Source organism: Acinonyx jubatus, chromosome E1 (genome assembly GCF_027475565.1).
Source record: "Acinonyx jubatus isolate Ajub_Pintada_27869175 chromosome E1, VMU_Ajub_asm_v1.0, whole genome shotgun sequence".
In the NCBI taxonomy this organism is placed as follows: Eukaryota; Metazoa; Chordata; class Mammalia; order Carnivora; family Felidae; genus Acinonyx; species Acinonyx jubatus.
Window position 1 is genome coordinate 45334065 of NC_069397.1, and position 16252 is coordinate 45350316.

General features: G+C 56.3%; 2 protein-coding genes and 1 long non-coding RNA gene across 7 annotated transcripts in view; 1 reads left to right on the forward strand and 2 right to left on the reverse strand.

Annotated features, from left to right (window-relative positions):
* SCN4A (sodium voltage-gated channel alpha subunit 4) overlaps window positions 1-6597 on the reverse strand; it is a 44190-nt gene extending 37593 nt beyond the window's left edge. Inside the window, exon 1 of one of the 2 annotated variants that reach the window (XM_027047852.2) lies at window positions 6448-6597. The gene's annotated coding sequence lies outside the window, so the exon portion shown is untranslated. Of the gene's footprint in view, window positions 1-4242; window positions 5516-6447 lie in introns of those variants that run through there. The other variant, XM_027047854.2, reaches the window with a different exon arrangement.
* An 861-nt stretch (window positions 6598-7458) lies between these two features.
* PRR29 (proline rich 29) lies at window positions 7459-16179 on the forward strand. Of its 4 annotated transcripts, none has more exons than XM_027047844.2 (7): window positions 7459-7964; window positions 12585-13776; window positions 14016-14091; window positions 14301-14413; window positions 15339-15565; window positions 15712-15782; window positions 15973-16179. In XM_027047844.2, exons 2-7 carry the CDS (start codon window positions 13717-13719, stop codon window positions 15999-16001), a joined length of 576 nt encoding a protein of 191 aa, XP_026903645.1. In that variant the 5' UTR covers window positions 7459-7964; window positions 12585-13716; the 3' UTR covers window positions 16002-16179. The 4 variants fall into 4 exon arrangements, with proteins under 4 accessions (XP_026903645.1, XP_026903642.1, XP_026903643.1 ...); XM_027047841.2 differs by having other exon boundaries at window positions 7462-7964; window positions 15928-16179; XM_027047842.2 differs by having other exon boundaries at window positions 7472-7964; window positions 12585-13800.
* On the reverse strand, window positions 10547-13906 carry LOC113596044 (uncharacterized). Its single transcript, XR_008293999.1, has 2 exons — window positions 13396-13906; window positions 10547-11356 (listed from the first exon to the last, which is right to left on the reverse strand). It is a non-coding gene; the product is annotated as an uncharacterized LOC113596044 (long non-coding RNA).
* Window positions 16180-16252: the final 73 nt, after the last annotated feature.

The window sequence follows — 16252 nt, forward strand, 5'->3', positions numbered from 1 at the left end:
ACCACTGTGAGAAGCTCTCCATACCAGCCTGAGAACAGATGTGACCTGCCCCTCACAGCCTTCCCTGTTCTCTCTAGGGTGCACCCCTGTGGATGCAGAGATGGCAGGTGGCTTGCTGGCCTTCCTTGGGCCCCAGTCACCATGCCTCTTGCCAACCAACCATGCCTTTCATCTGCTGCAAAGCTGCATTCCAGGGTTAGGCTGTTTTGTTTCTCTGGATTGGAAGCAAGACTACTTTAGAGCCGCATGTGGCCAGCGGAGACCCCTCCTTAGCTTCACCTGCAGTGGGGGCTCAGACTCCCACCTTTCTGGGAGATTGAAAGAGATCAACCTTTTTCTATCCTGGCCAAAGACAGCACCGGGCATCTGGGTGGACTCCTTCCCAAATTCCTGCATTCCTGTTGTGGCCCAGCTCCAAGAACACAAAATAGAGCCCCATGCCCCCTAATTATAAATCTCAAGTCACAGCTTTTTCTCAGCTGGGGCAGTCTGGGGGAAGGGGGGGATGGGAAAGGGGTAGCTGTGTTTTTTCTCTGCCAGCACTTGGGGCTGAGGCGCTGGCAGGCCAGGGGCCTGGAGGAAGTCACCCCGGGTGCCCTCCCCTCCTGATCTAACACTCTGCAGAGGAAATCTGCTCCAAGAGGTCTTGGAGGGAGGCCTAGAGCCGGGAGCGGAAACCTCCGGACACTCAGGAGCCCCGAGAGTTCCGGAAACAATCAGGGTCACATGAGGGGTGTTTCTAGGCAAGGGGTGGGCTAATGTTGATTGCGCTTTCCATGTGGGGCTCACTGGATCAACACATGCCTCCTCCTTCTTTAGGCACCCGATTCTACCAACCTAATTATGTGTCCTGCGCGAGGGGTAAGAAAGAGAGGGGTGGCCACATTTATTTTGTACTTACTATATGCCAAGGTTATTTTGTTGTTCAGGATATGTCAGCAGCCCCTCCCCCACCCCCACAATTAGATCCATTCCCTGCCCATCCCCAATAGCTCTCAAAAAACATCGGTTAGTTTTCCCCAAACTGCCTCCTCCACCTCTCAAACCTGACTCTTTTCCTTCCCCCAGGGTGTTTCTGGTCGGCTTGGGGCCAGATGAAGTAAAAACCCACAAATGGGAAATAGATCCTCAAATGGACTGTGTTTGGGTTTTGTGAGCTGTGCCCCCTTCCTTCTAACCCCTCCCAGCTCATCTTTCGGCGGCCCTAGACGCCTTTTCTCCTAGAAGCAAAGGCCCAAGAGTGGGTTTACCCTCGCAAGACTGAGCCTTAAATCAAAGGAATTCATCTTAAGATGTAGAATTCCAATCTCAGTCAGCTTGAGAAAGAGTCTGTTAGGAGTGAAGGAGGTTGGTTCCTCTGGCTCCCAAATCTCAGTAGCTTCACCCAGCATCCTGACATGCATAGGCCCATGAGGTGGAGGCTTCAGAATTATTTCTTGAGGAAAAGCAGTCATGGGTATGTTCATTGGGTGCTTCCTGAGTGTCCAGCAATGTCCCAGCCAACAAAGACAGAGGCAGAATTTGAATGCCGCTCTCTGACATAAATCCATGTGCCGGCTACTACCTTGGGGAACTGGGCTGGCCTGACCCTCACCTGTCTGTCCTCTTCAAAGGGCAGACTGGGGTCCTTGGGCCAAGCCCCTAAAATGTACCAGCTGGGGTGGGCACCTGGCAGGGCTAGACTCAGGTCTCCTGGGGCCTCATGTCAAGAATTGTGGGAATGGGGACTACAGGTCAACAGCTTGGTAAAGAGACTTCCTCGAGGTATGGGTTTCTTTTGCACCAGTCGACCCTCATATACCCCCTAACTCCCTCTGCAGCCCAGTTGTACACACACACACACACACACACACACACATACACACGCATTGCTTCCATGAGTCATTTCCCAGCTGCTCCAAAGGGTGGGAAGGCTGATTAGTTCCAGCCAGGCCTGGGGCTTCCTGCCCTCTGCTAGCTCGGCTTTTCCCAAGGAGCTGCACGCATGACCACCAGTGCTCTATAGATGCCACCCTTAAAACCTGTGCGTGCACACCCTCTCCTGTGAACATCTGGGCCCACCTCACCCACCTTTGGGCAGATCTACCCCCTGCACACACGCCTGTCTCCCCTGCCCTGCCTATTCCCACCTACAGTCTACCCCGGGAGATGCCTGCCTCTATTCTCTTCTCTGCCCCACACCCTCACCCTTCCCAGACCGTGGCTGACAGGCTTTTTCCTTCTGTGGGTCCACTGAGACACTAACAAGAGGATTGTTCAAAACTGATCAGAGCCAGGGGCGCCTGGCTTGCTGCCTCAGTCAGTTAAGCGTCTGACTTTGGCTCAGGTCATGATCTCACGGTTCATGGGTTCAAGCTCCGTGTCCGGCACAGCTCAGAGCCTGGAGCCTGTTTCAGATTCTGTGTCTCCTTCTCTCTCTGCCCCTTTCCCACTCGCGCTCTGTCTGTCTCTCTCTCTCTCTCAAAAATAAATAAACATTAAAAAAAAAAAAAAAACTTGATCAGAGCCCACCTGGCTCCCCGTTTCCTCCATCAACCCCCCACCATCCACTTACAGTGAGCTTTGAGCCCTCCCCGCTAGGTCCCCACATCCCTGCCAGGCCCTGGGGGCTGGGGATCAAGGTCACCAGCGTCAGGAAGAGTGGCCCCCTTGCTTGCTGCCTGTGAAGCTTGGCCTCTAACTGGAAACCCACAAGAAAGGCTGGTGGACTGTTCCTGCCCCTTCAGCCAGCGTGGCCCTGTCACTACCTCCGAGAACTTTGCTTTCCCCCAGAAACTGCTCCAGGGCTGTTTTCCCACCAGCTACCCTGATAAAAGTTCTTTCTCCCAAACTGGGCCAATCTAGAACTTACAGGCTTCCCAAAAGGCCAGAGTCACAAGCAGATCTTACTAAAATATAAGGCAGAGGGACTCTGTTTTGCTTTTGGTTTCACAGTCCTCACGGCAAACATCTATCAACCGCAGACCCTCTTGGAAGGGGGTCTGCCGTCCATTTTATAAAAGGGTCTCCCTCACCTGAGGGAGACCAGATAGGAAAAAAAATATATATATAACCCCTCCCAACTATGTGCCCAGAGCTGGACAGGGTTGTCCTGCTTCCTGCCAGGCAGACCCACCTTCTCCACCTTTTGTGGCTCCTCCCCTCCTTTTGTTAACCCCCCCACCCCCACCCCCACCCCCAAGAGGCCACATTGATTTCAGAGTCACAGCCTGGTAACAGCTGTGATAATTAACTACTAGTTAACACTTATGGAGACCTGACTACTTGCCAAGCATTGTTCTGGGCACCTCACATTCATGAGCTCATTTAATCCTCACCACGGTCCTACTATTATCACTCCATTGGACAGATGAGGAAACTGAGGCACGGAGAAAGTAAGTAACTTGCCAGAGGTTATTTAGGCCGTAGACTGGAAACCCGGCTCCTGGGGCTCTCGAAAGAGCCCTTGGCTCTTAAGCACTGAGCTATATCACCACCCAAGTCTAAACTGGACCATGACCTTCTAGCACCTACCTGGTGGGGATGGGGAGGGGGTAGGGGCACCTGGTTTCACAAACCAGTTAAAAAACGGAGTGGTGTCTGGTGACCATTGTGGATTTGCACCTTCTGTTCATGCTAGGGCTCCTGGCAGAGGGCAGCAAGACCGGAGGGGAAGGGGCGGCCTGCCCTTCCAGGGGTCCGGAGGCTTCTCTGTCACCCCCTCCCCCTCTGCTCCTCAAGCCCCTCCTGCTCCTCCTGCTGCCCCATCCCCCTCCCCCCCCATCATGGCTGTTGACTGAAAACTGCAGGGAATAAAAATAGCTGTTGCTGATGAGGCAGAATGGGGGCCAGAGCACATGAAAGGCCTGGGGCAGGGGTGGTGGAGGTGGAAGGAACTGGGATTCCCCCAGCCCCATAAACACCCCCTGCAGGAGCCACTAGGGGCCATGGCCTGTCTCTCTCTGCCACTGCAGAGCTGGGGCCCCTGCAGGAGGCCCGGCACCTGCCCCAGCCCGAGGGCTGCCCACTGGAAACCCCCTGCCCCCGCTTCCCCCACCCCCCGCCAGTCTCAGGGGCCAGCTCTGCCCCCCACCTCCAGCCCTGCCCCAGCATCGGTGCCACTCGCTAGCTGTGTGTCTCGGCTGAGTGACGACCCTCTGAGCCTGAACCTTCCCTGCAAGAGGAGTCAAGGAACTGAAGGTTTGTATGACCTGTACCCTGGTTGTTGACATCCACCTGCTCCATCCCCTCGCTTCTCCCTACCTGCTCTCGGGGGACCTCAGGCCTCAGATTTTTCATTTCCACTCAGTGCATCTCTTTCCTGTCACCTGGAGAGAGCCTTTCTACTCCTGTCTGTGAAGTCCAATCCCTTCTCTCCTCTCTGGCTATGCCTGGCCCCGGGAGACTTCTCTGAACTCCACCCCCAGTTGGGCCACCCCCTCCCCTCCCCGCCAATATCTACACTTTTCTCTATTCTGGTGGCCAGAGTTGCCTCCGGAGGCAGGGACTTTGTCAGGACCACCCCCATCATCCGACCAGGAGTTTTGTGCCTTCAGCATCGAACTCGGGGCTTCCCCTTGGCCTGGGCCTGGGGTTGGGGCCCAGAGAACCTGGTGAGGGAAGCCTGCTAGGCAGCCCTTGACACTCAGACCAGCCTATGGCTAGGAAGGTGACCCTGAGTCCTGAGCCCCCACTCCAGGCAGATTCCCAACCAGATATGACAAGCAGAGCCGGGCTAGGACAGGGCCACCTGGGAATTATCTTCCCAAAATCACACTAAAAATCCCAGCCGATCCCCTGAGAGAAGCCCGGGATGCAGATGGAAATGTGCCATTGTGTTTTATGTCTGGGTCCCTGCATCGCCCACACAACGTGATGTGGCTCCAAATACTAGTGTGATAACCACAACTGTCCACAACACGGCCATATGGAGTAAGGCTGCCGGTCATGGGCAGGGGACTGGGGATGACCCCAGAAGAATCTGGAGGGTCCTGGGAGAACCAGTGTTTCTCTACCCCCGAACCCAGCCCTGCCCCACCTGTGTCTGGTCATTGCCACCGCTAGGGGTCTCCTTAGCTCAGCTCAGGGCCCTGGGGGCAGTCGTGGCCTTGGTCATAGATGAGGGACAACAATGCCCACCACTGGCTCTTCCCCACCACTCTGTCAGCCCCTTCCCCTCTCCAGACTAACCAGACAGGCCCCAAACTTGTCTCTAGCTAACTGTCCTCAAGCTGATTCATCCAGACAGGCTACATTAAACAGCCTTCAAGGCTCCTGTGGGCTCTAACCTTCCCAGGCTCTGGGGTGATTAATTTCTGTGCAGGCCCCCCGCTGCCAGTGTTATGGGTGGGAGGGGGACATGTTTAGTATCCACCTGGAGGGTCACCTCCCCACCCTGGGGCATCATGAGGCCTCACCAGGACCTGGCCCTGTGCCCAAGCAGGGGGAGGGGCAGCGAGACACAGTACTTAACTGGGTGGAGTGGGAAGGGGCTCAGGCCTTCTGTGCCACACCAGCGCCTTCTTGGAAAGCCTCAAGCAGCCTCCATGCCCACCCCCCCAACCCCGGGCCCTCTGGACAAGGGACCTCCCAATCTTTTGAACAAATGCCCCCCTCTGATAAGCAACACCACACTCCTCCAAAACCCCTTCTCCTACCTCTGCTCAGACCTTCCCGCCTCTTCCACTAGCCACTACCCACCCTCCTCCCTGTGCCCCCAGTTCCTGGCTCTACCAGCAGGGAGAGGGAGGGGGGCTGTGTTCTGCCCTGGCACCGGCCTTGTGGCCCCCGAGTCCCCTCCCGAATCCCCCAGAATCCCCTCAGTGCCGTGGCCCCATCTTCTTCCCCTGGCGCCAGGCTTTCTGCCTTCCTCACTTGTCTAGGGAGGGAGCCTGGTGCGCCACGGGCCGGCCGGGAGAGGCCAGGGCGGTGGGCAGAGCCTGGGCGGTACAGCCCGAGACGTGTCCTCTGCTGGCATCTCGAAGATTCCTGTTTCAGCAGAGCAAAGGAGCCGCCACCACCCCCCACCCGGCCTCCCGCCGCTCTCCTCCCCCCACAGCCCTGCCTTCCAAGCCACTGTGAACCGGCTGGGCCGCCACTGTGAACAGGCTGTTTTGGCTCCTCTGCTCTCCCCTCCTGAAGAAACTCAGCCGGGGTCACCCTGTGCTCGTCTGGAGCCGAGCCTTCGCCACTGGGCCATTTGTGACCAGGGCAAGGACCCTTGCTCAGAGCAAAGACAGCCAGCCAGGGGCACGGAGGGCAGAGGACGGGGCCACGGGAGGCAAGTTTGGGGACAGAGGGTCAAGGCACAGGCCGGGGCAGAGCAGGGCCCGGTGTGGGCAGGAGGACAGCGGTGCCCGGAGCGAAGTGGTGACTTCCTTAAAGCCAGCTGGGCACAGGGCCAGGGTGCCCCGCTCCTTGGGGTGGCCTGCCCTTGGGGTGCCGGCCGGGGCGGGGTGCGGTACTCACTGCCGGACAGGAGCGGAGCGCTTGCAGCCGAGCCTGGAGTGCCGTGCCCACCTCCGGCTGGGGCTGGGACTCTGGGGGACTTGGCCGGGGGGCCGGGCGGCGGGGACAGCTGCTGCCGCTGATGTCACAGGGTCATGAGTGAAACCTGAGGACTGGGCCAATCTTCAGGTGGGAGCCTGGGCTGCGCTTCCCTCACCGGGTGTGCTCAGGCTCAGCCTGGGCCGGCCGCACACTCTCCCGCTCACACATGTGCACACGCACACGCCCATGCGCACACGCAGCGGGGCACGCGTATGAGCCCGCTCACGCAGGTCCTTTCCCACCCTTGACGAGCTTACAGGGCTCGTTCTCTGTGCCAGTCTCCTTTCACACTCACTGCCAGGAGCCCCGGGGGGCACATGCACACTTGCTCCGGTACACACTGTGGGTGTGCCCCCTCCCCACGCAAATGCCACACTCACACACGCTCAGCCATACGTGTAGATCGCCCTCCACACGTGCACACAAACACTTGCACTGCGTGTTACACCTGTTCCCGAACAGGCTTCCTGCTCACGCAGACACACTCCCACACTCACACCAGGCTCGTGCGTGTACTTGTACACTTACAGCCGGGTGAACACAAACGTCGCATACCCTGGGCGTGAACTTTTATCAAGTGTCTGTCTGTGTGTGCACACACCCATACCCACGGTCACGCTCATGCACTCACGCATTTCCACGCATGTTACTTACATCCGTACTGTTGTCTACGTCCACACTCCTGTTCACGCGTACCCAGGGCCACCCGTGTGCACCTGTGATCGTGAGACTTTCATCAAGTGTCTGCCTATCTGTACATCCACGTCCCCCCACACCCAAATACACACACACCGAAACACAGCACACATACACACATCCCTCACATCCCTCACACACACATACCTCCAAACACACACACACACACACACACACACACACACACAGCTCTTAGCTGGACAACACAGCAGTCTCAAGGGTCATTTCTCCACCGCCACTACCCACCCCCCCACCCCCGCCATCCCACTGGCTAGACATCTGTCCCTCAGAACGTGGGGAGGGGACAGAGGGTGGGGGGCAGGTTGAGATTGGTTCAGCCCCCCTCCCCCCTCCTTTCTGGGTCTGTGGTGACCCCTGGTGGAGCTGTTGTGAAATGACCCGTCTCACAGCTCAAGCGCCTGCCCCAGGCTGACGAGAGAACCCCAAAGCTCCCCACGATGCTCCCCCCACCCACTCTCCCACAACCATCCCTGAAGCATCTTTTCCGGCAGCCAGCTCTCCAGTTGCGCGGAGCCCAGGACAGAGTGTGGCCTTTGTGAGGGGCGCAGGGAGGCCTGAGGAGTGGTCCCCCTCAGTCCTGGAGGTTGGGTGGCCTCTCTCCTCCCAGAGACCCTCTGTGGACACAGCCCGCAGCCTCGTGGAGCCCCTCCCTGAAGGCGAGGCCTGGCTGAGGCTTGCAAAGTTCCTGCTATGCCTGGACTTCCCGCATCTCGCCCCAGGTGAGTCACTTCACACCCTCAGAGGTTCGTCTTCCAAACCCACAGGTGTGAGCATTGGTGCTCTCTGTGCATGGTTCTTATCCTGCTCTGCTCGCTCACCTTTCCTGACACACATTTGCCGTGTAGTTTTGTTGCTAACGTAATCCAGGTGTCTGGTCACCCCTGCCTTTTCTTTGCAAGGATCTTCTTCTAGTGCTCAGAGGAAAAGCAAACGTTTTGTCTCATCCTTGCCAAGTTGTCTCCCCAGAACTGTTCCTTGGGGTCCCTGACATCACTCAGGGCCCTGCTATGGCTCCAGTTTGCTTTGCTGCTGGCTAGTGTCCCCTTGGTAGCACAGTCCTCCCTGTCCGTGGGCACTGAGGAGAGGTGGTGGGCAGGCAGCTGTCATTCCCATATATGGCTCCTCCCTTTTGGTCTCTGCCTGGGCCCTGCCAAGAGCTCTGTGGGGGTAAGAACGACTTTAATGAGGGATTGAAGTAATTGAAGGGAATTGTAATATATGAGGGGGAGGGCTGCTGCATTCAGTTGTGCGGGTTGTCTACTGTACAATTCTGGGCACCAATCACGTTTGCAATCATTATAGATTCATGTATTTTAGATGATAATTGTCTAGCAGATGGTAGCAAACTGTCCAGAGGACAAGGCTAGTTTTTCTGACTTGCACAAGGTGTCATTTGGACTAGGAATAAGGCTGATTGGAAAACCAAAGTTGTATGTGAAATATGACTTTTCCCCACAGCCCAAGGGGAATGAATGCATCCCTCTCTTGATAACAGTATTCCTCCTTCCTTTGGGGGACTGCTCCTCCCTTACTCCAAATAGGTCATTCTGGGGTGGCTGCTGATCTCAGGACGATGACCCCGCCCCGGCCACGGAAATGGCCATGTCACCCAGATCTGGGCGATCCTCTTGGCCACAGTGGCCGGTCCAAAAGCTGGATATGTGGCGCAAGTGTGGCCAATCGTAGTCCTTCCTGGGGAGTTGTATGCATTGATACAAAAGAAAGACGAGCTCTCTCTCCTCAGGATTCTCTGCGTTTGTCTAGGGTAACTGAAGTAACAAGTCAGAAGGTGCCTGAGGAGTATTTCCCACCTAGCGGAAGGGCCTATCTGTAGGACGAGCCAACGAGAACACCACACACGATGCGGGGGCGGGGGAGGATGAGAGAGGGGCCTGAAGACGCTGCTTGACCCCTGGGTCAGTGAAACTGCAGAGCAGCTATGTCACTGTCTGCCCCATCACATGAGCCAAAAAGCGTCCCTTTTCCTTAGGCTGGTTTAGGCTGAGTATCAGGTGCCCACAGACAAAAGAATTCTTAGAAGCACCTTTCAGAAAAATCCCACTCTGGGGCACTTGGGTGGCTCAGTCGGTTGAGCATCCGACTCTTGATTTTGGCTCAGGTCATGATCCCAGGGTCCTAGGATCGAGCCCCGTGCCGGGCTCCATGCTGACGTCACAAAGCCTGCTTGGGATTCTCCTTCTCTCTGCCCCTCCCCTGCCCATGCTCGCTCTCGCTCTCTCTCTCTCTCTCTCTCTCAAGGTAAATAAATAAATTTTAAAAAAACAACAAAAAAGAAAATCCCACCGTGACCCACAGGAACCCACCCTGTCATACCCTGTCCTGGCCACTACTCCCCACCCCTCACCCCTGCCTGAGCAGTCAGTTCTCTCCCTGAGTCTTCAGTCAGGGAGACTTTCTGGGAGCTTCAGCAGGTGCTCCCCTGTGGTTGGTGACACCCCAATTCCGGGAGTCAAGGAGGGGAGGGCTCTGGACTCCACCCCACAGTTCTATTCCTGTGAGGTGGGACCTTGAAAGCAAGTTCCCTTCACAATGCATCCCACTGCTGCCATCTACACATTTATAAGTCTCCAAAGTGCCACCAGGGGCCTGTCAGACAAAACCACACACACACGCATCTCACAAGGGTAGCCATGATTTGGACAAACAGCATAGAGCCTATAAGCAAAAAATGGAATTTCTTTCCTGTGATATTTTCAAGGCTTCTCCCCACATAGCCAGTAGTCATAACTAGCTCCTTCCAGTTAGTGCCTCGCTAGAAAGGGGGCCCAAGAAAAGTGTCTGTTGCTGGGTTTTCTGCCTCTGCTTAGCACTTCCTCATCTGTATCAAAAAGAAACACTGAAATTTCCACCCAAATTCTTTTTTTTTTTTAAAGCTTATTTATTTTGAGACAGAGAGGGCGAGCATGTGTAAGTGGGGGAGGGACAGAGAGAGGAAGAGAGAATCCCAAGCAGGCTCTGCACCGAAAGCACAGAGCCTGGTGTGGGGCTCGAACCCACAAACCATGAGATTATGACCTGAGCTGAAGTCAGATGCTTAACGGACTGAGCCACCCAGGCAGCCCCACCCAACCCAAATTCTTAAAAGTTCCCTTTTCTCTCCATTTCCATCGGAGGAGGAGATGAGGGAGCCCATTTTTCATGGTTTTCTAATGACTGCACACTCTTCCTTTGAGTGAATTACCTTCATTTATATAGCCATTCCCTTACTAAAGGACGCTGGATGTGTTCAATCTTCGACTCTTAAAAATAACACTGTGACAAACACATTTTAGTAGAAACCTTTTTCCCTGTTTGGTTTATTCCCAGATACAGATTTACCAAGGCAACAGGGAGGACTTTGGTACATATTTCAGTGGGACACACACACACACACACACACACACACAATCCAAAAGTCATAAAGCCACAAGGCAAAGATACAAACAAGAGTCCTTGCCGAGACAAAATGAAGAGGAAGTAGGTGGAGCGTTCGATGCCTCAAAGAAGGTGGTAGGAGGCGGGGCGAGTATGGAAAATCACCTCCACTGTTGGACTAATGTTAGATCGTCTATAAGCAAAATAGCTCTGGCAGATAAGCGTGTGCGGTTTTTCCATTCCTCAACTGGCAAATGTTTCCGTTTCCTTTGACGAAGAGCTCTGCTTAAATACAGAAGCCAGAGAGCGTTTATCTCGGCCCTGCCTTCCAAAATACAAGTTTCGTGTGTGGTTAACATGCGATCTTGTATCTGAAATAATCACCAATTCCTGACTGTCTTCCACAGCCACCTCCAGCCCGCTCTGGGCTTCTTGTAGAGGGCTGAGGGTGATGGCCTCCCGCTGGCCTCCCTGCCTCCAGCTTTGCCTCCGTTGAATCCATTGGCTGTTATACTCCCAGATGAATTTTCCTCCGTGTCTATTCCTGCATCTGACGTCACCGAACACAAATTTTAACATAGAGCTACCAGAATTGCTTTCTCCAGTTTTCAGCAGACTGGGGGCAGACACGGAGAAAGTGGGAGGTTAGGGTCATAGTTTGGATTCCCTCCAAAGCAGAGCCTGAGGCAAGGATTTGGGAGCAAGTAGTTTCTTTGGAAGGGGATCCCAGGAAGCACTGTGAGGGAGTGGAGAAATGACAGAGGAAAAAATCAGTGAAGTGTGTGTTTGTTGGTGAGCAGATTATCACTGGGACAACTGAGACATAAAGCCACAGGGACTACTGAAAACCTTCGGGGACGATCCCCCCCGGAGTTGTCCCCCGGAGGCCAGCAGGCCGGGGAATTTACCATCAACTGCTCTCCCTTGATGCTTCAGGGTTGCCTCTGGGATGACTTCCGGCCTGCCTCACTTGTGGCCAGAAAATGTCCCCAGATGGAAACACGGAAAGTGAGTGCAGGAACCAACTGTATACCTTTGGGAGGATACATCCCCATCAGACATTTGTTCTTCCTGAGTCTGGTTGACATTAACAAAGATGGGAGCAACAAGATGAATCTTCCTAAAACATGTCTGTGCACACGTCACTGCCCTATTTCTCTCCTGCTCGAAACTCACCAAGAGCTCCCCACTACCCACATAGCTCAGCCTGAACTCCACCATTCAGCCTGCCAGTATGACCTGCATCTGCCTGGGCTGCTGGAACTTCTCTCTGCCCAGCTCCTCCACCACAGCCAGAGAGTGTGACCACTGGAGCATTTCAGGCCTTGTCTATTCTTGCACCTGTGCCTTTGTTCAGTCTGTGTCCCCAACCCGGGCTGCCCTATCTCTCACACTGCTTGGCTCCATCCAAAGTTCCTCCACTTCAGAATCCTATCCTTCAGTGACCAATTCATCTCTTTTTAAGACCCCTTCTTTTAAAAATATTGTTTTAATGTTCATTTATTTTTGAGAGAGAGAGAGAGCAGGGGAGGGGCAGAGAGAGAGGGAGACACAGCATCTGAGGCAGGCTCTAGGCTCTGAGCTGTCAGCACAGAGTCACATGCGGGGGCTCAAACCCACAAGCCGTGAGATCATGACCTGAGCTGAAGTCAGACACGTAATTGACTGAGCCACCCAGGCGCCCTTCTTATATGTCTCACCCACAGGGGACTTTGCACAGTCTTGTATCTTTCTTAAGTTTATTAATTTATTTTGAGGGAGGGGGCGCAAGTGGGGGAGAGGCAGAGAGAGAGGAGGGGAGAGAGAATCCCAAGCAGGCTCCACGCCGTCGGCGCAGATCCCATGAACAATGAGATCACAACCTGAGCTGAAGTCGAACACTTAACCGATTGACCCACCCAGGTGCCCCATACACAGTCTTGTATTTTTGTTTTCACTTCATGAATACATTTTCCACTTCCCAGCAATGCTGGAACCAGTAGGAATATACTACTGTCTCTCCAGTGTCCAGAAGGGCGCCTTGCACACACAGACACCTCCTTGATCAAGGTTTGCTGACGGTAAGCACGAGGGTTGGTTTTGCCCCTCTAATTGCAATGAGGGTACAGATGGAAAGATGCACCTCTGTGTCCATCCCACTCCCCAGGGCCTGTCACTACATTGCCTGACGTCAGCTTGTTGATGGCCGTGGAAGCTATAAGACCCACAGCTAATGCACGGTCCACAGGCCCCCCTCCCCGGGACTAAAGCACAAAGGAAGAGGCGGGAATGGTCTTTCTGGTTCTAGACACCAGGAGTGCCAGGAAGAGGAGCTGAACAGAAGTAGAGGGTGGGGGAAGGGCAGCCCAAGGGGTGCTAATCCCGGCTTCCTGTCTGGATTTTCCTTGACTGCTGCTCAGGGCCTATCTTAGGATGGTCACAGCTGCCGAAATAGATCTCTCCCCTCACCTGTTCTGAAGCAAAGAAGACCTTGATAACTTCCTGTCAAAAGAATGCATGCTTTGGTAATTTTTCCAGGATGTGGGACAATAATGGGGGCACTGGTGCTGAACTCCTTGGGGTTCTCCACCTCTGTAAAGCAGCGGCCAGGAATGAGGGAGCAAACGGCCACAAGGGGGGAGTCCAGGGGCCAGCCACCTGTTTCTGGCCAGGGCCCAGTCTTTTCTGTGAACTTGGTTGATGTTCGCTTCCTTGGTCTGCTCCAGAAACCACTCCCAGCCTGAAGGACGCCCCTCTGATTCAGAGTGAAACACATCCTCTGCCCTCCTCACTCACCTGCCTCTCTCTGCCAAGTCCGCTCCTACAGAATTCTCTACGGGCCAGTCTCCCCAGCCCCTCACTCATTCACTCAACAAACACGAGCCCCCCAGGCTAGGTATTGGAGGTGCACAAGGGTGAGAGGTACAGGGAGGAGCAAGATGCGATGCCCGGGGAACCGACGCAGGTTGGAGGTGGGCATCCCTCAGAGGCGACACCTCCTGTGGGAGAGCCTAACACGCCCGGAGCGCTGGGGCCGGGGAGGGACCTGCGCATGCGTGGAAGGAGAGTTTCGCGTCGCCCACGTCGCCTAGGTAACCCGGACCCGCGGAAACCAGCATGGCCTTCCGCAGCGGAGGAAGCTGGGGTCAGCTCCCATCACAGAGTGCAGCCCCGACGGTGAGGGCTGAGCCGGCCTTTGAGGTTGGCTGACTGGGGAGACGTCCCTGGAGGAAGTGGGGTGGGTGAGCCGCAGAGGAAGAGACTCAGGGAAGGGGGAGGCCGTGGGCGCGCGGGGAGAAGAACGCGGCCCCTGAGGGGTTAGGGAGCAACTCGGGGGGCGGGGGGGTCCCGGCGGGGGGGTGAGGGTCCCCCATCCCTTGCCCGCCTGGCCTGGCTGAGTCTCCCGCTCCCCCCAGCCCTGGGTGACCGTCCTGCAGCCGCTCGCATGGGCCGCCCCACCTCCGCCCCCGCAGCCGGGCCGAGTGAAGGAAGGTGAGACTCCGGGCTCACCCGCCGTGTACCCCACTCTGCCTCGCACATTCTCTAGGCTTCCTCGCGGCACATCCCTACCGCGCGGTCCTGGGCCGGGCGTTGGGAGATCGGGGGGGGGAGGGGGGGGAGGAGGGTGGGCGGTGGGAAAGGCCCTGGGGCCGTGGGCAGTGGGCGACCTGGCATAGGCCCGCTGAGCTCCTCCGCCCCAGACCTGCTGGAACTGATGTTGCTGCAGAACGCGCAGATGCACCAGCTGCTGCTGAGTCGCCTGGTGGCAGCAGCGCTCCACCCAGGGCCGGCTCCGCCCCACCCCCACCCTCAGGTGCGTGAGCGGGAGGTGGGCCACCAGGGCCGTTCGCCTGGCCTGCGAGTCCAAGGGTGGGGATCCATCTAGGGGTGGATCCTTGAGAAAAAGAATCAGGCAACAGTGCAGTGGACCTGGCTGGGCCCCTGTGGCATCCCTTATGTGCCAGACTCCCATGCCAGAAGCCTCCATCTGGTGGGGATCCCCAAATCCGGACCACCCAGGTCTTGTTTTCAAGGTCTCCCTGCAGGGCATCCACCACAAGAATACACGCCCGGGGAGGACAGGCACCACTGTACCCTGGGTCTGCAGGGGGCCTGATACTTATTAGGGGCTCAAGTGATATTTGTTGAACAAGTGAAAGAATAAACGAATGACCGTGAAGATAAGGCAGCTCTGGCGGTGGCTGTCACAGGGAGAGGTACAAGGCCCGAGTGCACACCTGGTTGGGGAAAGGCTCCTTGGAGGAGCAGGTTACCTTAGAACGCGCCCTTGAAAGCCGGGTAGTCTTCTGACGCTTGGAGGAGGCCAGGTTGTGTCCAGCGTCCAGGCTGGCGGGACCTGCTGCTGTTCCTCACGCCCCGTCCCTCAGGGGGTCCCCGGGATGAATACCCCACCTCCCTGATGAGGCACAGGTGGGGCCAGGGTTGGGGGCAAAGCCAGGGGCAGGTCACCGGACTGCTGACCCAGCTCTGCAGTCATACCTGGAAGCTTCCAGGCTCTGTTCAGCCACTTATTAGCTGGGTGACCTTAAATAAGTTGTTCAGCCTCTTTGAGCCTCAGTTTTCCCTCCTGAAAAGTAAGAAATAAATGTCTCCAAGGTGGCTTGCTTGCATGTAGACAATGCTCCATTTTATGAGAAATTAGAGGAACAGAGGAGTGGGGGTAGGGAGAGCTGGATCTGGTATCATCATCTCTCCTCCCCCGTTTCCACAATCCCCAGGTCTACCTGGAGGGTCAACAAGAGGAATATGAGGAGGAGGAGGAGAAGGAAGTCCAGGAGGAAGGGCCTTTGGTGTTCCACCACCACTACCTCCCCTGCCCGATGCCCAGTCCGGGTCCCCTGCTACCCTGGCCAGTCCCTTTTCTTTCCCCGCCCCCACATCAGCCTTACTTGCAGGACACGTCCAGGATTCAGCACCACCCTCCTGCCTCTGGGAGAAGGGGGTCGTAAGTGAGGCTTGGGGATCTGAGCGTTGCCAGGGCCCTGCTCTGGGGCTGGGCTGGAAGAGCTCACCAGGGGCTGAGGGTGGGGTGGAGATACGTGGGGGTGAGTATCTGATGGGGGGGGGATGTCTTTCTTTTCTCCATCTCAGGAGAGCCATCCCCCCGCCCCCACCCCCCAGTGCCACAGGGACTGTGGGTGCGGATGTACCCCCGGCTTCAGGTAGGGGCAGAGTGGGTGGGCAGTGGGGCCCAAGCCCAGGCCGGGGATGGATCAGGAGGGCCGTTTGGGGGACAGGGAGCTCCTACCACCACCACTACTGTAGGCAACTGGCCTGTCCCTTTCCCTTTGCTTCCTTGGGGTCCAGTGAGGCAGGAAGGGAGTCAAGGCGAAGGTGCTGTTCTCTCCCCAGACTACTATGATGCTGAGAGCCTACCATGAGGGCAGATGCCAGCCCTGGGACCCTGCCAGCTTCACCGCAGGGCTGGAAAGAGCCCTGGAGCCCTTACGTGCCCCTCTAGTGCCTGTGACTCTGCACCCATGCCCAGCAGCCCTTCTCCTCCCTCAGCTGCAGCCAGGCTCTGTCCTGGGTGAATCAATACACTCTTCACCCCATTGAGACCTTGGACTGATATCTGCCCCGGAGCAAGAGTCCGTCCAAGCATCGTCCAGGGCTGGGAAGCCACAGGGCG